At 36.3% G+C, this 24,937-nt stretch overlaps 1 protein-coding gene across 5 annotated transcripts in view; it reads right to left on the bottom strand.

The window, feature by feature from the left end:
* ARFIP1 (ADP ribosylation factor interacting protein 1) overlaps positions 1-24,937 on the bottom strand; it is a 41,619-nt gene that overhangs the window by 15,391 nt on the left and 1,291 nt on the right. For 2 of the 5 annotated variants that reach the window (XM_062492903.1, XM_062492904.1), the window contains exons 2-5: positions 21,803-21,882; positions 17,921-18,022; positions 9,472-9,586; positions 5,345-5,454 (exon numbers count right to left, since the gene is read on the bottom strand). In XM_062492903.1, the coding sequence (XP_062348887.1) occupies positions 5,345-5,454; positions 9,472-9,586; positions 17,921-18,022; positions 21,803-21,880 (405 nt within the window). In that variant the 5' untranslated portion in view covers positions 21,881-21,882. Of the gene's footprint in view, positions 1-5,344; positions 5,455-6,854; positions 6,951-9,471; positions 9,587-10,781; positions 10,791-17,920; positions 18,023-21,802; positions 21,911-24,937 lie in introns of those variants that run through there. The other 3 variants (XM_062492902.1, XM_062492901.1, XM_062492905.1) reach the window with 3 other exon arrangements.

Genomic DNA, 24,937 nt, shown 5'->3' on the forward strand with positions numbered 1-24,937 from the left:
TGTAATAGATGAATACAGGAGAGACTCATGACTGATCAAGGAGATCAAGCTGGTCATGACCCATAAGGTTTAGGTCACAAGATACAGACTATTTGGGCTACTTCATTAGATTCAAGTAATTCACAAGAAAAAGCACAGCTAATCTAGGTGACATTTGTCTGTAAAGCACCACAAATATGGGAGAGCATAACAAATCATAACACAGAATACAACTTCACTACCAAAGACTCCAAGAGAAATTACAAAATGGAGCTTAGTTCTGAGTGTGCTCAGAGCATAAATAAGCTTTTCATTAGCAACTATGGAAGTGATGGTCAAATTTTGGTTATTTTCCAAAAGAACTGATGCTCACACACAAACCCCCATGGAAATGCAAGAGAAAAATGTGAATCATGAAAAGCAAAATTTTTGAAAGCAAGAGTAAATTACAAATGAAGAAATTGTTTTCAGTGAAGGGGTAGTTTCTTCATAAGTCACAGCAAAACACCTAAAAAAAACCAGGAGTGACAAGCAAGGAAAAACCAGTGATTGGAAAGACTTACATTGCATACTTTTTCAACTCAGATGTAGAAAAAGATAAAGAAAATGCCCAAGTCTATTCTGATTTATTCCAATTCTAAGTGGACTAGTAGAAGCACACAAGTTGCTCTATATTCTCACTAGCAAAGAAAATTTCAAATATTAATCCCATTGTGCTTTGTTCTATAAGTATCTATAAAGGAAACTGTCATGAAAAAGACCATGCAACTCAAAAAGAAGTCATCCAATACAAAACTAAGAAAAACAGTTCAGAGGGAAAAAAAAATTACTATAGTGGTTTTGGTTTGCCAATTTGAGATTTCTCAGCCAATGCACCAATTTATGTACTGGTTTTAGTGCTGGCCAAATGCCACTGCACCCACTAGAATTATTTACTCATTTCCTCTTCTGAGATAGGATTAGGAATAAGGCAAAGCAGGCTCCAACTTTAAAGAGTATAAAGAACTTTATTAACAGGCCTAAAAGAATAGCAAGAATCAGGATAAAACCTTCAGAACACTTCTCCTCCCCTCACACACTCTCTTTTCTTTCCCACTGACAATGTACAGAAACATTTCAGTCAGTCTATCACCTCTAGAATAGTCTTTCTTCAGTTTACTTATGGAGTCTCTTGTCATGCTATAGAGACTTCTCTACAAGAAAACAGTTCTCCTGGCTTCAGTGTCACAGCTAATCAGCCACCCAGGAGAATGGAAATCTGATCACTGAGTAAAAGTTCCTTCCCTTGACTCACAGCTTTCCCCACAACTGTTTTCGAGGACTCACTCTTTAGCTAATGGGGTACACTTTTAAGGATGAGCCGTTCAGAAGCAAAGATTCTCTTTATCTATCTCTAAGATCATCGTAATCTCTGGGAACAGAGGTCTTCATCACTCTTCTCTTTGTTCAAACTTCTCATGAGATCACAGCTACTTCACGCTACATCTGCTTGTTCTGCATGGATGTCTTTGCTCATGTCTACAACTTGAATGCTCCATCCACCCATGCTTTTTCAATGAGTTACAGGGAAAAAAGAATCTGTGGTAACAATCATATCTTCAGCATAGCCTTACAAGAGAATTTCAGTCCAAGTAAGAGCATCTTCTCATCCCCTCCCATCTGGGACCTGACTCCGTCCTTACTGACATTGATGCCTTCACATTGTTTCTCTACATGTCTTCACTCTGTTCTTTTCTTTCACTTAAGATAGGATGGAAGGACTGCAAGTCTCATCTGGGCAGTGAAAGAGTTAGTATCTTGCCTGAGGCCTGAAGATGGTCATGTGATCCCTGCCAGTTGGCAGCCCAGAGCTCTTTACAGTGCAGATTTTTTCGGCGGCTGCACTGTGGGGAAGGATCTTAGCAGCCAGGCTAGAGCATAGCAGCAGCATGCTCTGGGTTGATGATTTCCTCTCCCACTGGTTTCTGGTGAAATTCAGCAGCAGCAGCATTCCAGCTGAACCACAGGCTGGTCTGGCTGCACTAGGGGGAGAGGGAAGCAGCCAGGATGTCAGTGGCCAATGGCCTCTCCTCCTCCTGCCTAGCAATTGCTGGGGCCCAGCCCGAATGGGACAGGGTCTGCCTGGCCTGGCCCGGCCGCACAGAGGGGCCAGACCAGCCTGTTACCTGTATTGAGGCCAGAAAGAAAAAAGAGAGATTCCCAGGGCTTGTTTATTTTTAACATGTGTGTTCATAGAGGCGTGTTCAACTTTCTCAGCAGTTGAACAGATTGTCAGTTCTCAAAACCAATCACTGCTTGGTTTTTGTCAGACACAGAAGAAGCTCTCCGCAGCTCCTCTCAGAAAAATCATTTCCATGGGTTGGCTTCAATGCAAAACTAGCACAGTTACCAAAATACATTTAAGAGAAATATATTTTAAATTGCATATGCCAAAGATGAACAGAGGCATTACTGGGCATGTCTCAGAAATAAATGTTCTACAAGTAGGCCAGTGTTAGAGAGGTTTGTAAAACAGGTTTGCCCTTTTTTTCCCCTCAAAGTTTAACAAGTTGTATGAAAAATTAAAAGATAAGCTTATTAGAATTGCTGAAAGTCAAGAAGAATCTTGACTTTCTTGGGCCTAAATGTTTTTGCTAGACAGAAAATGTCTTTCTTATCTAAAGGGGAAGGCATGGGCAGAAGCAAGAATAGAAAAAGACCTTGTCACTAGAATATGGAAAGAAGGGCAATTTCTCTTCACACTAACTCGTGATTACTGGAGAGCATTTGACTGGAAAATGTGAAGGATGATGGTAATTGCAAAGCCATTTACAGATGGGAATGACTTCTGAACATTACCCAATAATTAAGATTTCTCAACCCCTGATACAGACACCATGGTATAGGAACTACTCATGTGAGTTTCCTAAAGAACTTCCTAACAACAAATTTCACCACTAGCTCCCCTTCTAGATTAATGTCTGGTATATTGACACCAGGGATTTTAAATTCAGAGGGATTCAAGTGCTGACATTTACTCCTGTCCTTTATTTCTGCATCTTCAAACCTGTGAACAGTTAGCTACTAGGAGATAAGGAGGACACTTCTTCCCACGATCTTCCTGACAGGAACCAAAGCAAGCCAATATGTCCACAAAGTTAAATACTGTCCTTAACCATATTAAATATGCTTTTTGTTTGAAGCCTACAACACATATATATGGCATCTCCAAGTACAGTTGCACAATACTCCATCAACTCAAAATGGATTTGTAAGTTCTCTGAATGATTCTATACCTCAAAGTCAGTACGGAATTCTAGAAAGATCATAACCGGCACATCTGGCATGTTTGGGAATAGATAAAAGTAAACATGTTGTTTTCTGAAAATGCTAGTCTTTGTTGGCTATGTCATTAATGGTGTGATTCTGGATCTCAGCAAGGGGGAGGCTAAAGCCATAAAAGAAATCAAAAAAATTTGTACTTAGCAGACATTACAGTCAAAGAAATAATGTTCTACACAAAAATCCAAGACCCAGCGTGTCCCAACATTTTTCACTAGTCCTCTCTGGCTGTTAGTTCATGTCAGTGAGTTTGAGACATTGTGAGTTTTTGTGGGTTTGTTTTCTAAATCAAGGTACTAAAAATACAGAATAAGGTCAAGTCCTGTCCTATTTAGTTGTAGTATAGGAGATTTGATCCCAGGAGTCAATATTTTAAAGAGACAAGAGAATTTTAAAGAACAACTTCACCTGAATAGCATGTAGTCTGATTGGACCATATCACACTCCAAAGTAGCTGACAGACAGAATCACAGAATGGGTCAAGTTGGAAAGGACCACATTGGGTCCTCTGGTTCAACATCTCTTCTCAAACAAGTCCAACCTAGAGCACACTGCACAGGATTGTGTCCAGAGGGTTCTTGAGTATCTCCAGTGAGGGAGACTCCACAACCTCTCTGGGCAAGCTGTTACAGTGCACAATCACCTGCACAGTAAAGAAGTTCTTCCTTATGTTCAGGTGGAACTTTCTGTGCATCAGTTTCTCCCCACTGCCTCTTGTTCTATTGCTTGGCACCACTGGGAAGAACCTGGATCCATTCTCTTGACACCATCCCCTCAGATACTTCACAGGCATTCATGAGGTCCCTTCTCAGTCATCTCAAGGGCTGAACAGGCCCAGCTCCCTCAGCCTTTCCTCCTAAGAGGTGTGCTACAGCCTCCTCATCTTGTTTGCTGCCCTCCACTCAACCTATTCCAGGAGCTCCACATCTCTCTTGTCCTAAGGAGTCCAGGACTGGACACAGCACTCCAGATAAGACCTCACCAAGGCTGAGGAGAGGGGCGGGATCATCTCCCTCAACTTGTTGGCAATGTTCTTCCTAAGGCACCCCAGGATACCATTGGACTGCAACTTCCGTAGTTTCAACAATATTTAGATAGATTTAGACGAGAAAGTAGTAAATCTAAAAGCCATTTAATTAGACATAAAAAATAAAAAAAGAAACTTCTGATTCTAACAGAAAGACAGTATAAGCATCTACTAGGAGTAGAACGTCGCCATCCCTGCTTCTCATCCTCACTGAGGAAGATGTTCTTACCTGTACTTAAAGAACACTGGAGGGATTTGGACTTTCCACAGATTGTTAATTTCTTTATAGTTTGATGTAGACCTCACTGATGCACCTCTCCACAACTCTATCAATTAAGTTGTAAGCATAACAAGAAGCTGTTTTTCAAAACTGGCCTTTGTTTAAAACTGTTGACAGGAATATATTCCATGACAGTTGTTCCTTACTTTATAGCTTTTTAATGAGAGTCACTTCTGGCAAACTGGCGTGCTTTAAGCACCTTTTCATTACTCTTACGTTATTATTTTAATTTCATAAAATCTCAACTGATCATGAAGTAGAAGCATATAAAACACACACAAATTGAAAGAACTATTACAACACTAAGAAAAAACAATCAGCCAAGATGAAACAAAACCATCAGAACAGCAATTAGCAAGTTTTGAGTTTATAGATGCCCCTGATTTTTTCACATCAACTAAAATCTTACTGTATCAGCAGTCAACTCAAAAAGAGCAAATGTATTTAATTCCAAGCTTTAGTGTTGAAATATCTACATTTGGAATGATGAAGGGAACATTAGAAATGGAACATTCTTTACCTTGCTAAATCAGTAATACCTATTAAAGATTTTCCACATTACAACAGGGATTTAACAAAGAATGTTACACTTGGAAGAAAACTAAGCCTTTCCTATACATTCTTGCTTATGCTTACTGCAACAACAGCTTACTTTCATACAGCTCTATTCCTTGCTATCTAGTAGCAAACTCACTTATAAAATACATACATACATATGCACACATATGGCTGCATACCTTGTAAGTGTTCAGGCTCCACTTTCTCACCAGCTCCAGTTTTTCCATCGCGGGGTTCTTTACTTCATCTGCTAACACAACAGGTCCACTCTTCTGCTGAGCTATGCTCCCTGACACAAAGGGAGACACAAAGCAAATCTTCAAGGCCTTGGGCTTTTTTTGTTCGTTAGCTTGTTTTAAGAGATTAGTAGCAGATTTGTGCAATTGCACATCCAAAAGCAGAGCAAGGTGACAGTAAGAATTTAAGACAAATAAGCAGATTTTTAAAATCAGTTCCAGAAAGACAGACTTACTTTAAAACTGGTATAAAATATATATATATATATTTAATTAAGTAATAGGCTGAATTAAGCATACTGAAAGCTTAAGATGGCTTTTGAGACATATTTATTACTTAATCTGTGTTAAAAACTCCAACAGTTGAACAGTCTTTTGCATTTAGTCAATCTAAAAGTCTGTTTACAACCTGAAGGCCATTAAACAACATTTACTGGCATACTGTTGTCATGAAGTACAGAGTTTTTTTAATCTTTCCCAATTAAAGTCATTCTTTCCAGAAGATGTGTTTGGCCAATATTTAATTAATTTATTTCAGTTTTATTAGCTCACTGTGTTAGGAACAATTAATTCTACAAACCATGAGTATAAAACCAGCAAAGAAGAGATTTAAAGCAACAAATTAAAATACCTAGGCCCAATCACCACCATAAACTGCCATTATTCAGCATTTTCAACCTAGTATGGAATATCATTTGGATTCCTTGTTTCAATTTTTCAAAATTCCTAGTGTCCTAAATATTAAAAACTGCTAAGTAGTGTCACTTTTTAAGCAACATTTTTATTTATTCATGTCCATATTAATTTTAACTACTCCTGACTCTGATCCCTACTGCTACATACAGTCACCTTAGTCTTACCAAGTTATTTATGCAAGCAAGTTTGGAAAAAAGTCTACAGAGATGCCTCAAGATACTCCTCTAGCATCAAGTTCTTTACATCTTCAACATGCTGTGCGAATATTAAGTAATCAACCCTCTAAACACCTTTATGAGGTAACTGAGTTAAGTTTTCTCCTTTTATGCAGGAGGAAGTAGACTAAGATGTTAAGTAATTTGCCCAAAGGCACAAAATGAGTCAAGTGGCAAAGCAGAGTCTGGGTGTTGTGAATGGCTGCCCCTGTAGTCTATTGGAATATGTGATCATTTGGGCAAAAAATGCTAAAAGTTTCAGCTTTTAGCTAAACAAAAGATTTTGGTCACTCCTGTTTTATCTGCTATTTGTTATTATTAAAATTAGTTATAATTTTAATTTTACAGAGTAAAAGCAGCTTAGAGAGAGGAAAGCAGAGGTTAATTTGTCAACTGTAAACTGCTGAAGTCAGAAATGAGAGCTACCAAAATCCTGCACAAATTTTATTTCCAACTAACAGTACATCAAATAAGTAGAAACATGGAAGGGTTAGTACAGTGTCAGCAGAGACAAAGACATTATCCATTCAATGCTTTGATACATGTGGGAATAATTAAACCACAACCTTGTCCAGCCAGTCTGCTAGCTGCTGCACTGCTAGGAGATATAACAGATGATTTGGGTGATGCTGAGGAACCTGAAAAGGGGACATTTAACCATGAAAATCTATAATCTTCCTTTAATAGTGAATGTGGACTCTTACAGAGACATGTTTTCAAAAAAAAAAAACATTTGCTTCAGTAACTATAGAAGCATTCACAGAAAAGTTGTGGGAATTTCTGAGGGAAATGTTTTTTAAGAGGTACATATCTCCATGTGAACTACCCCAAGTTTTCTTGAGTAAATCTTTTTCTCTAGGTCATGATGATTTTCTTTTCTGTAAGAACAATTAAAATACAACTGAAGGGTTCATCAGTGACGTACAGACCATAAACAGAAAATTCCATGGAGGATTCTTATATAACAATTTGCAGCTGAAACACTCTTTTTCAGGTCTAGGTAGAATTCAATCTGCACTGTCACTGAATAGTACTTAAAAGCATTAAGGGGTGAAGTAAGCCCTGAAATCTGTGTCAATTCCAGACACACTTTATTGACATTCACTTTTAGGTCTATGTAAACATGGAGCAGTAAGTTATTCTGAAGATCATACAAGTCAATAGCTGTGAAAGTGTGTAAACTCATTCCCAAAAGAAAGATTTTACAGCACTAGCTTTTTCTCTTTAAAAAGTAAACAAACAAAAAATCCAAACAAAAAAACCCCAAAAAACCCAAAAACAAAAACAAAGCCCCATACCAAACCAAAAAGCAATCCAAGTTTAAATGACCTGCACTTGTGTGTGTCCTCTAAGCTGTTTTAGGATTAGGCTCATTACGCTTTTCAGAGCCTTGCCACTCTTTCGTACCAGATAAATATGAAGTGGTATCCTTATGGAATTTTCAAGATTTAAAAAACAAATAAGTTAGCTTTTCCTCTCTAATGATGAATCATCACCATACTGGGAGGGAACTTTAACTGCTTTTGCTGAGGAATTCCAATATACTTCAGGGCTAGTGTGCTGAGGGGAGAGAATATCAAACCTAAACTTTGCAGTTTCAACAAAATTTAATTATCAGTAATACCAAAAACATCACTCAAAGTAATTGGATCAACAATCAGCTTTAAAACATTCCACAGAGCACTACTAACATGGGGTAAATAAATCCAACGATTTGGAACCAATTGCACAGAAAAGATGAGACAAAGACAGCTCACTTGCTGTGTCCTTCTGTAGATATACATTGCATAAGAGCTGCAGTTGAATTAATCCAGGCATAAAAGTTTAACTGCAAGATCCTGCCTGAATCATTTCAGCAAGCAAGCCAAGACAAGCAGTTAAAAAAATCCTTATAATTTGACAGAGTATTAACACAGCCTTATGCATGCTTCATCATTCAATATCCACCAAATCCTAAAAGCCCTTCCCCTCTAGCACTGTCTATTTTGCATTCAAACATGAAGCCCTAATAAGGACACTCAAACAGAAAACAACACTTTTAGAAATAGGGTAATCATTCAACTTTTCTCCATGGTTTCATAGGAAGCCCTAGCTTCTACCACTTCTCTCTGATTTTGTTAGAACATCAGAAAATTCCAAAGAAAATATCCTTGGAGAAAATCTGTGATACCCAATGTGTCCAAAGCTCATAATTTGTGTATAGAAATTTCCACAAAACATCTGCATTTCAAGCACATTAGTGTAGCCCTATGAATTCCCTTACAGGCTAATATACTTAACAGCTGCAACAGTTACCCCAGTAATAGAATACAAAAAGGCAGGAATGGTGAGCAGTTTGCCATCTGCTCCAGTTTTTAGCTAGACATTTTGCTATTTTCAAAGGCATAAAGAAACACAGCATTCACCTTGTTATATATGTAAAGTATAACATGTAAATGAACTGTTTTCATAAGCAAAGAATTTTACCAAACAGGAAATGAAGAAAAATGTAAATTAAATTTGTGACTACAAAGTGACTTACTTTCACAGCTGCACATCTGAGATAATTTCAAATCTTTCAAATTCAGAAACTGTCAAAGGTACATAATTCATTAAATACCATTTGCCCATACAATATCATGGTATTCTATTGCTTTTAGACAGGAAATAGTAACATTATTGGCTTGTCTATCACTTCACATTTCTCATTGTTTAATACCACTTAGGTTCTCTAAGGCATACATTGGTATGACAAGATAAATCCCAGTTTTTAATCTACTCTCAGTAAGTGAAGTGTGTAAAACGAATAAATAACACTCCAGTTATGTTTCACATCAGAACAATAACTGGCAAAATTTGAAGAAAACTTCAACACAATGTAATAGTAAAATACTTCAGCCAGGCACCAGTTCAAGGTGCACAAGGCCTTCCCTTTCCTGTAAGTGCAGAAAGGTTTCCTCCAGTCCCTTGACAGGTACTATGAGTATCTCTCAATATATCTGTCATATATTCTCTATTTTAACCACCCAGCTACAAGAGAAAATAAACTGGTTGTCACTAATACAAATCTCAAAAGTGTACATTCAGCCAGTCTGCTCAAAGCAGCTACAAAACACTGTATTTCTTACCATGTAAGAATATGAAGATTTTAAATTGAAAAATACCAAAAAAAGCATTTACCTTTACTTGGAAATTGTCCTGCCTCAACAACTCCCTCTTTCACACCATCAAAGCCATGAGATGTCATTTTGGTTTCTGAAAGTCCAAGTCCAACTGGTAATGAACATTTCAAGTTCTGGAAAATATATGAATAAAAATGGAAGGTTAAAGACAAAAAAAAAAAAAAAAAAAGGTATTTAAGTGACTCTAAAGCATTACAATGCAGTTTCAACAGCTCTCAGACAACATTTGTGCCTTCAGCCTGGAAAGTCCTTGTTGGTGTCACAGCTTTCTCCTGATATGTACAAATAAAACAATTAATGAGAAATACTGAGTATAGCCTGAGTATTTATTCTAGATTTTTTTGTTATATTGATGACCAAGTAGAATTCCATATCTTAGAGAAGCAGTTACCAAAAACGTGGCCAGAAGCATCATGTTATGTGGTCTGAAGCTGGTCCAAGCAACCATGTCAGTCAAGAAGAAAACACCTTACAAACCAAAAATACGAAAGCAACTACCTTAATGTTGAAGATTAAAAAAAATCACTAAGCCAGGAATAGCCTTAAAATTCATAGCATCCTTATTTCTTACAAATAGCACATGAAATCTTTTTAATATTTGACATGGGAGAGACATTCAGAAAGGCATCACTTAACAGCTTCCTTCTGAGCACCTATTCTGCATCATAAATGCTCAGAGCACAAAGCTGCCGCTTACTTTTGTTTACTTTTGAAACTCCTTCATTTAAAATTGCCTGAGATCACCTTGTTTAACTTTTGAGGGCTAGATCAACTATTTCAACCAGCTCTCAAGTAACCAAAATCTTCACTGAAACCCAGCACAGGCCTAAGAAAGACTCCACACACCACAGCTCACATACCATCCTACTACCCATTTTTGCTGTCTTACCTACCTCTACAAAATGCTCCCCATAGGTTTCCTGGACTATATTGCCCGTGATCTAATTGAAGTTTAAGACTCTGGTGTTATGGAATTAGACACAGTACTTTAAAATAGTTCAGGTTGTAAAGCAATTTAAAACCATTAATTCATAGAAGTAAAAAGTGAGTGAAAAAGTACTATGGAAGCAAAAGCAAAAAGGTAAAACAGAGTGACAAAAAACAAAAGCATCAAGAAATCAGAAAACTGTCAGTGTCCAGAGTCAGGTACTATTTTGCATCCCATCTGCTTCCATACAGAGATTAAAAAGTGGAAAAAGTACAGAGGACGACTAGAGAAAAGCTATACATAGCTTTTGTCAGTATCTAGACACATGTACTAATTGTTTATGATACATGCAATGCTTCTAATTACAAAGAAAACACAACCTTTAAGATCTAATCCATGTTTAACCTATAACTGTAGTCGCTCAATCCACAAACCAGAAGGAAGGTAGCACAGAAGAATGATACTGATACTGCCTAGAGGCTCAGATTGTCAAGAAGTAGTTTTGGATCACATCCCCTCCGAATTTATTTAGATATCTTCAGTTTAGGACAAACCCCTGGGAAGAAGAAAAAAGGAAGAACTACAAACATATGAATTCCAGCAAATTAATTTTTCCAAATGTATTCCAGAAATCTCACTGACACCAAGAACCCAGCATGTTACTGCAAAGAGTAACCAATTCCTACAGCCAAACTTTCACTTACATAAACAGTCTACTTGCTAATAGATCATGCCATATTTGTTCACCTGAAGCATTATGCAGGAAAATAATAAAAAAAAAGAAATAAAGAAAAACAAACAGCATGAAAAACCAAACTAAGCATATCAGAACTTTAGAAACATACTGATTTCGGTCTTCACAACTGACTTGATGCTTCCATTTAAGTACTTGCAGCCGGTGGTATGCTTCAACTTAGTTTAGCTAATAGAGTCCATTTAACCCAAAATGTAGCAAGTCACTAGAAGCTGAAAAAGCAGAGAGACCTGAAAAAGGCTAACCAGATTTCAGAGAAGATGAACTGAAGTCACAAAAAGGACATGGCATAAATTATCTTTTTCCTGAAGGCACCCTGGCGTGTTGTGTAGTTTTCAGAAATATCTAAACCTGTAGCCAAATAAATGTAGACAGCTAACCTGCTTAAGCATGTTCACAATAGGAATCTAAGCAATCATCTGTATTTAAGGTTAAAATGCAGAATATCTACTTTGTAAAGACAAAAGTTTGTATCTAAACCTAAGCAACTGCACTACTTCCGTAGACCTAATGTAATTCTAATTTGAAGTTAAACACAAGCTGAACAAACTACAGAATTAAATAAATCAAAATACTACAATGAATCCATCTCTTAAACAAAAACTTTGTATTTGGAATATGAAACTTTTAAAGAATTACAACTGCACATATAGAGATGCCAGAGTTTTTATGTGAATATATATACATATGGATATGTATATAAACATATATTTGTTTGAAGAGATCTACTTTTTTCCCACTGTCAAAAAGGTAAAGTTCTATTTAAAGAAAGGCAAAGTTCAATTCAAACCCCTTTTTAAGCACCTATAAACAAATTCAAATGTATCTTTATGAAGAATTATATTCTTGCATATGAATTTAAAAGAAAATTTTACCATTTGTTGATTTATATATGACCAGAATTGACAAAAATTCAGTGATTATCAAAACAATACCTTTTTGTTGTTCACAAACATGCAAGTTATTGTTCAATGTGAGACACATTGCTACATGTAAACTACAAGTTTTAATGTCATTCTTGCAACTGATTGTGCTTGCATTTTTTTTACACAAGTGTAGATAAACAAAAAAGCTAGCAAAAAAATCTGTAATCATGCTGACAAAACAGTTTATCACTTCAATAACACACAAAGAGGGATCATTTAGAAACACTGCACAAAATGTCACACTTAATGGTAGGTATGAGCGTACTAAATGTTTGAGTGGTAAGAAGGCAACATAAATAGCTTCTGGTTTTGTTCCCACTAAATGTTGGCTCTTACAACATAGGAAGTGAGGGCAGATTCTCCTCCTACAATATGATTATATTTTGAAGATGCACCACTCTCCTAGCTAAGTTTAAGATTTCCCCCTTCTTTGTAAAAGGTAAATTCAAACCTTTTGCTCAAAATTTATTGATACATGACCTCCAAATCCATTAAGGGATCACCACTGCAGCAGTCCATCCTAAAAGGAACAGGCTGTGAACCAGTCACACAGCAGGTAACATTAGACCCTGGACACTAAGAAGGCAAAACAGATAACATCCAGTCAAGGTGTGGCAAGGAGAAGAAAAGGATTATGGGAATGACTGGGAGGGACCATGCAAATAGACTACACAACAGCCTGTGATTGGCTGAGAGTTTTCTAGAACATTCCCTCATAGTCTAAGTGTGTGATCAACCCCATTCAGGGTCTTCTAAAGGAGCTACATAGACCTGCAAGCATCATACTTCTAGAGAGCAAGGTGTTTCTTACAGACAGCTTTGAGCAGGCATTTCAGATTATGTTTTAAATTGCACGCTTGGGTACGCCTTTTTATTTCTCCTTATATTAAAGCTTTCAGTTTCTAGACTTTCACTTGTTCCAGTCCCTTTATTATTTATTTAGCCACTTCGCTGATACCATCCTGAGGTTGGGGCAAGCCGGACTGCTTCACACCATCACCAAAAAAAACCCCAGAAAAATACTTTATAAATAATTTTCATTTGTATGACGCTAAAACCATGTTTACGCAATTACCACCAATCAAAAGTATTTTAATTTTGTAAGTTCACTGAAACCCAGAGTTAGAGGTACAAAAAAAACACAACTCAGAAGACTCCCAAGTTAAAAAGCTGCATTACCTACCCCATTCTCAGACGTTTAGCAAGAGACAAAAGTATTAAATATAGCTCAACAGAGTAGATGCACTAGCTTAATTAGGTCTAGTCAAGACAGTTTAAACCTATACGTCATAGAACATTTAAACTACTTTAAACGTTTGTTAAAATCCCATTTTAATGACTTCAAATCACGATGTTAAACTAAACATATTTCAGTCATGTTAGCCTTATTTACACGGCTCTATTACACAGATCATCTGATGAGCCAGTATGGATTTTTGACACAGCAATCCTGTTGAGATAGTAGATACAGCAAAGAAGTCATTCAGAATGTATGTTCATGATGGAATGTTGGCTGAATTACAAGACTATTTCCAAAATTATACTTCCCAAACATGCTATCCATAATAATCTAAAATGAAGAGGGGAAAGACCTGTAAAAAGAAAAGAAGTTTCTCCAACAATAGAAACCAACCCAGCCAAAACTTAATTTATAGAAATTTACTTAACTAAGGAGCAACTAAGGAAACACCACTGTACTGATTTCTTAGTTATACTACTTCATTAGTAATGAATCACTAAGCATCAACTTCTGCTTAGTACCAACAGGAGGTTTAACAGGTAGTTTTACTTGCCTTTAATACTTTGATGTAAGGTATTCTTAAAACATCACACCAATGGCTAGTTCAACAGTGGAGCAACTAATACCAGACCTATCACATGCTTGTTAGTTTTTAATGGTGGATGACATTTTAAATAAAAACTACTCAAGTTAACTTCAAGAAAAATTTACAACAATATATCTGATATATTTACAATATATCTGATTGTAAAGCTCACAGTTCAAAGCGTGATTAAAAGTCCTATGGAATGAAAGGTTATGTAGACAGACATAACATCTATCCTAGTAAGATACACAGGCTCTGAACTTTAACTTCTTATCAAAATCACGTGCAAGTAGAGCTCCTCGTACATACTCAGCATTCTCTCCTTCTCTTTGCTCCATTACATCAGTCAGTTCCTATTCTCCATTAATTAAGCCACTAGATCCTCACATCAGTATAAATTCAACATAAATAAATTGGAGAAGACCTGAAGGCTTTATTCTTTGGTGAAGTGGCAAATAACAGACTAACACATTTCTTCTATTTTCCAATACACTGCTCTTCAATCAGAAGACCCTTTCTACTACATCCCTTTTGATTTACCTAATGTCATACTACAATCCAGTTTTAGTTTTCCTCCCACTCTCATCATTAACATGCGTATTTTTAGTTTTTCAGACTCTATGAAGAACATTTGACATTTTTATGTCCTCAAACCAGTTTTCTAGAACTAACACAGTTCTAGAAATAGATTTTATATCAGTTCCACATTTATAAATCTATAATTGCCCAAAGTAAAAATCTAACTATGTCAGTCAACATATCAAAACCTAAGACACTAACTCAAGCATTCAAGGCAGAATGTGAGTGACAAAGCTGGCATTTTTTTCCAAAAGGCAAAAACCAGAAGAGAATTTACCTTATCTATTTGAGCAATCTGGCAATAAAATTACAGAACTAGACAGTGAACACATGCACTCAGATTCAGCAGATACCTGATCTTATTTTGTAATTCTAGTAGGACAAATTGAAGATTCACAACAAATTTCATTATCTTTTTGCATCCCAAAATTTATTACTGGTTTTGTATGAATGCTTAACTATGGTTTTGTTCCCATAAAAGTACAGTAAGAACCATGAGAAAAGGCAGTATCAAAAATGAATTCAAACAAATTCAGGCTCAAACTGATAAGAACATCATATAGATTTTGTGCAATACTTTAAACATAACAATTTGCTTACAGCCGCTTGGCTATCTTTACACATAGATCAAACTGTTTTCTGAAAAATTTAGTTTATTCCTATGCAGCTCTCACACTATATGGCATATTGTTGCATATAGGAATAATACCAATAATATACTTCCCTCACTCCTTCCTACTGTCTTCAGCTCCCAATCCCGTCAGTCACATTAAAACACCACTATACTAATCACATCATTACAAGAGCATGGGAGGAAAAGTGGGCTCTGGAAGTGAGGGATAAGTGAAGTAAAACAAGTGAATAATATAATCCAGCCAGACTTTTTTGTACATTAGGATTTCTTATACAAAGTAGTAAGAAAAACTTTTGATTAGGAAATGTTGAAGTCTTCTGTCTAACAAATACCCAAACATCAGCAAACAGTTCCATATATTAAGTTATTAAAGTTCAAGTGAGACCCAACAGAGCTTGTGGTGTTAAAAAATACTATGTCAAGCTTTTTTGTACTGAAAGAATGTTAGATATTTGATCCAATGACAACTGAAGCTACAGCTTTTTTGAGTAAAAGAGTTTCATCCATCTCATGGGCAGGGCAAAACTTGTCTGAATTCCACACGCATGCCTTATTAGAGAATTAGAATGTAGCAGTGTATTTCTGAGATTTTACAGTTAGGAAAACACTTAAGTTACCTTTTAAATATACATTATACCAAGAAGATGCATCAATTAGTGTTACATTCCAACAAAAATGGAACTAACATTCTTCCTTCTGAAATGACACTACCACAATCTATGCTGTCTGATGTTCTACAAAACTTCTTTCTTTAAAGAAGGAGCAACCGTACTCGTTATTTCCAGGTAAATACATTTGCTCTGCACTGCCTTGCAAAATTTAATCCTTCTCATGCTTGAATGCATGCTAATATTGCATTTGGTGAAACACGAATGTGCATTTTCACATCTGAGCAGCTAATGGATGAGGTCTGATGGAAGTGCTAAACAGAACATGACTCTAGAGGAAAGTGCAGTTTTGTAATTAAAGAATTCAAAAGAAAAGGTTGTACAAATACCTCTTTACTCGAAAACACACAATCAAAGCTGCTCAAGTCTTGGTGGCAAAATAGCTGCATAAGAGCAAAAAATGCCAAACAGGTAGTATTATGCCTGAATTGTACAGCATCTAAATGAGTATTTCCCGATCATAAACATAAGGAAGCAGGAAATTAAAATAACCTTGATGCCCAGCTTCCCAAGAAGGTGCAATCAAAATCAGCATACTGGAGTGCTCTAAACTCTACTATGGTCACATAGTCGTACTGAGCACTGTGGTAACAGCACAAATTATAGTGGTCATGTTTTCTTGCCCCTTTCTTAAGTGACCTCATAAAATCCAGTGTTTGGCCTGTCATTTCCATAAGTTGTAGGAAAAAATATCCCAAAATTTTCATGGTGCAAAGCATACTGCTTTAGGTAAAAGCAAAAAATTTCCTGGCAAGGAAAAAAAAGAGAAAGCATGGCATTAAACATTAAAAATAACAAACATGAAGCAAGATGAATAGAGGCTAAATATTAGAATTAGAGACTAACAGATTAGTAAACAGACCTACATGTTAATTCCAAGAAGTATATTTTCTTTGTTTTGTTTATAAGAAGCTTTGATTATCATATATTCTGACTTCAGGTCACACATGCAGGTGTGAACTTGTACAAGAGAGTTCAAAAAAATAATTGAAGTGCACTTCTTCATTGATCTCAGAATAAGCATTGTGAAAATAATTACAGCAAGTTCAAATATGCTTGCAGAGTACAGGTTTTTCTGCAATTTGACCAAAGATTCGACCCATTTTTGTCAAAGTTCTACTTTGACAAAATATAGTTGACTCCAAGCCAGTAAAACAGTTAGCATGCAGGAAAAATCTACTGCAACTTTCACATATGGCCATAGACAAAAACCACTTTAAAATTCCAGCTTTACATTTTGCCTGAGCAAGGGCCCTAATGCAGTCGCCAAGACTGCAAGTTCCATTAGTTCTAAATAAACAGTACAAGCATTGCACTGCAGAAGTAATCACTACGTAAGGAAAAGGTAAATTAGACAGTAGTCAAGTCATGGTAGCAGCAAGGTCATCAAGCTTCACATTACTGAGTCTGTTTCCCCACTTTGAGGTGAAACCAAATTCCTTACCATTTCAAGATGCATTTTCCAAGCTTGGCTCCCTAAACATAGACCTTTATAGCAATGTAGTTTTAACTTTATTTCATTAAATACTCAACTAATTTTTACATTTTACATCTACATTGGTAGATCTTAGTTGAACAACAAATTTTTTGAAGGTTTGCCCCTCTAATCAGCATTTTAGTAAAACAGAATAAAATGTTCAAGCTCTGCTGAGTATTTCTTTTAAGAATAATTATGTGCTGGAAGTCAGTATGGAACTGTTAAAACTTAAGACCTTTCCTAAAACCCTAAGCCTCATCAGATATCAAATAAACGTGGACAATCAACTGGCCTTCATATTTCCAAACAGAAATCCGAAAAAAAGGAGCCCGACCCCCCCATTCCACAGGCTGTGTCCCAGCGCTCTCTGCTGGACGCCCAGGCATGAGCAAAACTGATTGTTCACCTGTACTAAGCAGAGGGGGAAGAACTCAGCTTCTGCCCCTAAGAACGTGCCTTTTATACAAAAAAAAAAATTACTGCAATATACAACCACACTGCGTTATGTCAACTCAGACAATAATCTATGAGGTTCAAAGGAGTTCTTTCAGTAAACCTCTAGAAAACTATGTCAAGTGAAGACTGCTATGCATCAAGTTGTAACTTCAACATTTCTAATAACGGTACCATGGCAGACAGCAAAGAAAATTCTGACCCTGTTAAAGCTGTACTCATGACAATCTTCCAGCTGTCCATTGCTAGTCACAGGAATTTCTGCCGCTGAATTTTTGGGAGATTCTTGAGCCATTGCACTTTCCTGTAAAAAGAAACAGGTTGGTGTTTGTCTTACATTTCCAGTGAGTAATCCACATGAAAATATTTGATGTAAGGGTTTCATAACAGTTAATTTTATTTCAAAATACAACTGGAAATACTCTTATATACTCAGTCTGTATGTTTATTTAATCACATCATTGAATCACAATAATGCTCTAGCACAGCTAAGTTGGAAGTAAAGTTTCCAGATCTAAGAGAGAATCTAAAATTTAACCCATTGGCATTGGGGGAGTAGGACACAAATGAGGCATGGGTTCAGACAAATGTTTTACATGCACACTTGAGCCTTAGAGTAGTTTCTGTATCTCAAGTTATATAATGAGCTTGGCTAAAAAATTGTATTAGCTATTTATAAACAATAAATACTAGAGAAGAGCAGTATTTTAAATAATGTGTTACAAGAAATGCAATGATTCCAAACTTTAGAATAGTTTCAGTTGCTTATTTTACCATAATATAGTGCCACCTTCTGACTAAACTGTTGGTATGAAACTCTCATGAAGTCAACAGCAGCAAACCTGAAGGGAAATGCAAAAGCGCCAAAAGAACTCAAAATTACCAAGAGAAATCAGGATTCAAAGTTCATTTCAAATGCATCTGCATCGTGAACAGTAGCAGCAGCTGTGAAACCACTGCTTTCAAGTACAACCTAAGGTGTAGCCCAGAAGAGACATTCCCAGAAGAACTGCACATCATTTAGGACCACCTGAAGAGAGAATGGCAGCTTAACACACCAAAATTAAGAGGAAGCTAAAATTCAGTCCCTTTCAAAAAGCTACTCCTAACTCTGCAAGGCAGCTTCAGCAGTCATCTAAAGTGTAAACAGCAGAAAAATTAACACACAACCGAGGCAGAATTTGTTCATTTGCATAAAAGTTGTCTGAAGTCCTCAAACCAGCCTGTACACTTGTGCTAGACTGGCAAGACAAGGTGCACCATCAACAGGTACTTGAGAATAGGAACCCTTCTACACTTTAAGTTCTTAAATCATCAAACTGAACCAACTCCTTTCAGTCCAAGGGTCAGGAAGAGGCCCAGCCTGAGATCAGCATCTCAAGTACTATCAGCTTCTCCAACCACACGTGAAGCTTCACAGTGTATCAATATAATACAAAGATTTTACTGGTATTTACTGAGCATCACTTGCATCATTCTTAACTGGAACATTTTCTGTCATACCCATTTGCTAATATTCCACTTTCACATATCATAGTCACTGTCCGTGGGCTCCAATAAATGTGCTTCTACTGAAGCACACTAAAAGGTCTATGCTTATTTTATGAGTACTTTTAAAACAGTAATTTGTTTAATTTCTTAGACTTTAGAATATCTCAAGTTGTAAGGAACCCATAAGGATCATCAAGTCCAACTCCCTGCTCCTCACAGAGAGTTGCTATACAACATAATTAGACTAAATGTCCTAGTTACTTGCCACATTACATTCTGATTTGGGAAAACTGTCCAACAGCTCAAGTGTCTTAAACTTACTCTAAATCTCACAAGTACTTAAGCTCTAAGACTGCTAGGAACTACACTTCTATTTGATATGGTCAAGTAAGGTATTTGTCAAAATGCTTGGCCTGTCACAGCTACTTGCATAACACAGAAGCATTAGCATAGGCCATGTTCTGTTCACAGCTATTTTTGTTGTCTTTTCTACAAATTATCAGAGAACACAGAGCAACGGGTAAGTTCTCTGCTGTCAAGGGGCACTTTGCTAGGGATCACAAACAACACTGCATGTCTAATTACAGGAAAAACAAATACTTGACTTAGGTGCTTTTAAACAAGTTCAATTATCTCAAATAATTTTGCAAATACTGACATTAATATATTTTTATGCTTTTATTTAGAGATATACATGCTCAAGGCATATACACACATTTCTAAATAAAGATATTAGTAAACAAAAATTCATCAACTTCTATGGACAACTGGAAGCAAGTAACCTATTTTTTGGCATTCCTACTTGAGTCAGAGAAAGCAAAAAATTACCATGTATCTAGTTTAGAGAAAGCAAAAAATTACTTGCTAATGTCAGTTCCATGCTATGTTTGAACTAGAACAGCTTCCCATTGCTGAAAACCACTCTAATTTTCCAGTCTCTACTGTGAGCCACACAGCACCTCACTTCCCCAACACTCACCTGACTACAGTCATCAAACACAACTCATTAACCTGCCAGCAGACCTTTTCACCAGGTTAATTTTTCAGCTTCAGTGAGTTGAATCTGTTTTCAATGAGGTCAGGCAAGCACCAAAGCCATGAAATGAGCAGCTGCAAAGGGGAAGTGGGATAAACTGCTAATTTAACTCAGCAGTTATAAATAAAAAGAAACCACCATCTTCATTTTAGTCAACGGTTTAAGCTTGCACTGCTGTTAAGAACTAATCCTTGCCCTTTTCTTCCCCTCAGCAGCTTTCACCATCCCTTCACCTTCTTCCTGAGCCAGAACAATGTATTTGTACAGCAAACAAGATTCCGGAAACACTTCAGATCAAAAGAAAGTGACCTGTGCTCAAAAAGAGGATGGGTAATTTTTCCACTCCCATCAATTCTCCAAAGCAGGCACACCTCCAACTCTTGCACCTACGAAACAGAGCAGGTAGTAATGCAGTAAAGAAGCTACTGAGAATGAAGGACTGCCCACACCTTACTTCAGCAGTGTAGCATCTCAAAATACTACTCTGACTGTAGACTACTGCCAAATCCAGCATCCATTTCTCTTTACCTCTGGATGTCTGTTCCTGTAACTTCACACTACCATGGTAAGGTTACTGATCTAAGAGAAAACTAAACCACCAAACGACAGCAGCATTTCTGTTGAAATAGGGAGTGTGATTGCTGAATCAAGTGTCTCTTTGGCAAGTGTAGCCCACAGCTGACTTAAACTAAGCATACAAAGAAATTGATTCCTCAGAAGAAAATTTATCTTATATATAAATAACCTAAAGTAAATATAAGTAAGTTCCTAAATTTGTATTCAATGACATAAGCACTAGAAGAAAACATCGCATTTCAAATGCATGTTTTATTTTTTAAAAATAGAATCATCCGTCTGTAGCAATCAGTATTTACTTGTACATCTGTGTTTACAAATACCAGATTTGGAAATATACTAAATAGAATCACTATTCTGTTTTTACTGGAAGTTTAAAAGCAATTCACTGTCACTGAAACTCCAATAGTGACAAAGTCAGCATTATGTTTTTTCATTTTTACTCTAGAACAGTCAGGAAAATGTTGACTATCTTTCTGAAAGAACATCCCAAAACCACCTGGTTAGCTAAATAATATTGTGAACCTCAGGAATTTGTTCATAATTCAAATATGCCACAGACTTGTCCATAGAAAAGGTGCAAGCTGTATCTGCTCTCAGGAAAAAAAAGATTCACTCCTTTAGCAGTAGATAGAATACCTTATTATAGTAAGGTTACACAAAGATTAATGCCTTTTAAATATCAACCCTTTCTTCCTGCAATACTCACACACTTCAGAATCTACCATGCCTAAACCTGTTCAATTTACAAAACAAATAATGCAGCACAGCAACAGGCTACTGGCTAAAGTAATCCTTTGCTTTGAATTAATTGGACTGTTCTTAATAGTGTCTCAAAGCCAACCGCACCCATTCAAGATGCTGTGCACGAATTCATATCCTCATACTAAAAGCACTGTGCTATGTACAGCAGAATTTTTTGGAATCTGAAACTTGTTAGGATTGGTTGATTTTACACTAATATAACTATCACCCAATCACCTCAAAGCCAGACTGGACCTCTTCTGCAGATGGATGAGACTCATCAAGTGTTGTGGATTCACTGCTGTGCTCTGACATACCTGAAAACCAAACAGGTTTGGCATGCATTAATCAAAGTGAAAGGAACTGGATGTTGCACCTCACAGAAACCTAAGTAGGTTTCTTTTAGAAAACATTTCTTTGACAAGTTCTGCTAGAGCAAAGTGAAATCTCATTCTTTTGATGGTGACCAGGTCTTTAGCTCTAAGAGAACTAAAAATCTAAGAGAGATCAGGAATACAGTCTAGTGTAAGCTTCCACTGCCAAAGCAACTTTTCCCCAAGGACAGCTAAGCTTGCAAAATAAAACCCTGAAAGTCAAACAAGGTTCTTCAGCTGATACACATACTGCCACCTGCAACAATACACTGACTGTATCCTACCATTGCAAAGATCACCATCTTGTTAAGAAATAAGATTTACCCAAGCACTGCAAGATTATACTGATGTTAAGCCACTGAAATTTATTAAGCTGGTAAGTTTGTTGTGCTTACTAGAAACAGAATCCCTTTCATTTTAGCCTCAGAAAGATCTCAGCTACAGAGGCAAAGAAAGTTGTTAACACTGAGCACATGTGAAAGAAATCAACTCTGTGAGTGTAGTGATCATGAAAGACAAATTACATACACAATTTTAGCTTAAGTAAGCAAAGTATCTAAATTTGATCTAAATTTGATTCCAAATAGCTGGTAACTACAGGTGACACCACAATGCATCCAGCTGTTTGAGAGGCAGAGACATCCAATCATTAAAAATTAATCAATCTGCCAGTATTGCATATAATCGCACACGACTTCAGTTCATTAAGTCTTGTAGATTTCATACATATTCAGACACATACCAGATTAAGAAAAATGATAAAGAAATTACTATTTGTGTTTATATTGTATTTTAAATTCCTGAGCTATAAAACATTCTAATTAAAGCAAATAATTAATAAGGTAAGCAGCTCACATAGCAAGGGAAATAAAATAAGGACACAAAGGGTGAGAAACTGAATCATCTAGATCATATTAGACAGGATAACCTATCACTTTATTTTGGAAAACCAAATACATAAAATAAGAGATTTTCTCCGGAAAAACAGAAGTAATTAAAAAATAAGTTTAACATCCTTATATAGCTTTCTTTATTCTTCGAATTTCTTTTGAACGTGGAAAACTATACAGCAAAGATGCTGTTTGCCCACATGGTCCTGTCCAAACTGTGCTTGTGGCTGACAACAACCTCTGTGCTTAATAGCTTATTTCTGAGTAGCTAAAACAATTACATTATAGAATAGGAGAATAAGTGTGATTTCCCTGCTCTACTTGTTAAACAAAAAGCTATATTCATCTTGTAGTAGAGCTTTCATTAAGACAATCTGTTCTTCAGTTCTACCACATCAATGTTCCTGGAGTTGTATTTGTACATCACACATGTTACCATGTACCATAGTAACACTGTTCTAAACTCTTAAATGCTACAGGCAAAAACATTTTTTTATATATTTAAGAACTTCTGATAGCTTTAAGAACCTAGGGGCAAGAACCATCTCAGAAATCCATGTAGAAGACATAGCATAAAGGCAAATAATTAATTTTTAAAAACTCAAATGAATTTGTGTTACAACATCCCTCCATGAGCAATTTTTTGTAGTGTTCTTTTCCTACAAGTAGTGCTAACAATTTCAGTACAGCTCTGCAGGATCACAGTTATCAGCTTTAAAACATGAGAAGGCAAAAAAATGTAGATTAAAGGTGGCTTTCATAAAAAGTTCATCTGCACATTCAAATTTAACTACAGAATTTCCTGTCTACTGCTTCTACAGCAAAAAGATGGGGATGTAAACATCAAATACTGGATGCAAGGATGAAAATTTTCTACACCTTCACCAAGATTCAGAAGTGAAGATACTAATGTGAAATTGTGGTAATCATGACATCTACATACATAAAGCATTTAAGGTTCCACTACAGAAATGCATGCAGACTTCTGCGTCTCTGTAGTTCTTGCAGGTGCCAGCAAAACACTATTCTTTATAACTTCTTCCCCAGTACAGCATGGATTGCGCTATCCAGGACTTGGTTTGTCTCTTCACTAAAGCAGCCAAACTTTAGAACACATTAAGTGACTGGTGTACCAGGACATTTGCTATCATCTGCTGCAATAGAACAACTCAAAGAAATTCTACTTGGAAAAAACATGCTTGATCCATATTCTGACAAGAACTGAAACCTGTGATATCACTCCTGCCCTTCTGGGTTCTCTCTTACCCCACTATACTAAATCTGCAAATCCACACAAATACTGCATCACAATAGAACAGAAAACACAGACCAGACTAATAATCATTCCCCCCATGGTGAAGCTACCTTAAATGCATATTGGATTACAGCTTCAGTAGTTTTAAATTTTGCTCGCCCTAAATAAAACCACACGATTTTTGTGTCCTGGGGATTTATGTATCACTTCTTCAACTGGCAAAGTAAAAAAAGCAAAACAAAGCAAGAACTTATGTACAATGCAGTAAGTTTCCTCTAGGATGAAGACATAAGGAGACATTTAACCATTTATGGTAAACATAAATTACATTTATGGAGACATAAGTGACATTTAACCATATATGGTTATAACCGATTATTAGTTTTGAGAGCAATTTTATGTACTTTTCATAAGAAAGGTAAATTAATATTTGTTTATTCATGAAAATATGAAGTAAATGTCATCAACAATAAATTAATTTTGAATAAGAAGTATATTCTTCACATACTTACATCACTTGGGTAAATGATTGAAGGTCTCAGAAATAAGAACCATGGGATTCTCAACAATCAGATCTGCTTTTCTAAGCAAGATGCACTGGTTCCTTCACTTTTCTCCTAAATTAATTGCCAATAAGGCAGCAGCAAGATATCGTCCGTCTAAAATGAAGTTTATTATAAACTTTTATTGTTGTCTTATTTCTTAACTGCATAAAGAACGTAAAATTTTGTAACATTGCATAAAATCCCAGTGCTGGTGGGAAAACGACCATTTTATGGATGTTTTCGTAATTTCAATTTCTAACTAAGAAGACTTTCACTAATTCTTGTCATGACAGAGATCAACCACTTTT

The sequence above is a fragment of the Cinclus cinclus genome, chromosome 5, assembly GCF_963662255.1.
Source record: "Cinclus cinclus chromosome 5, bCinCin1.1, whole genome shotgun sequence".
NCBI lineage: Eukaryota > Metazoa > Chordata > Aves > Passeriformes > Cinclidae > Cinclus > Cinclus cinclus.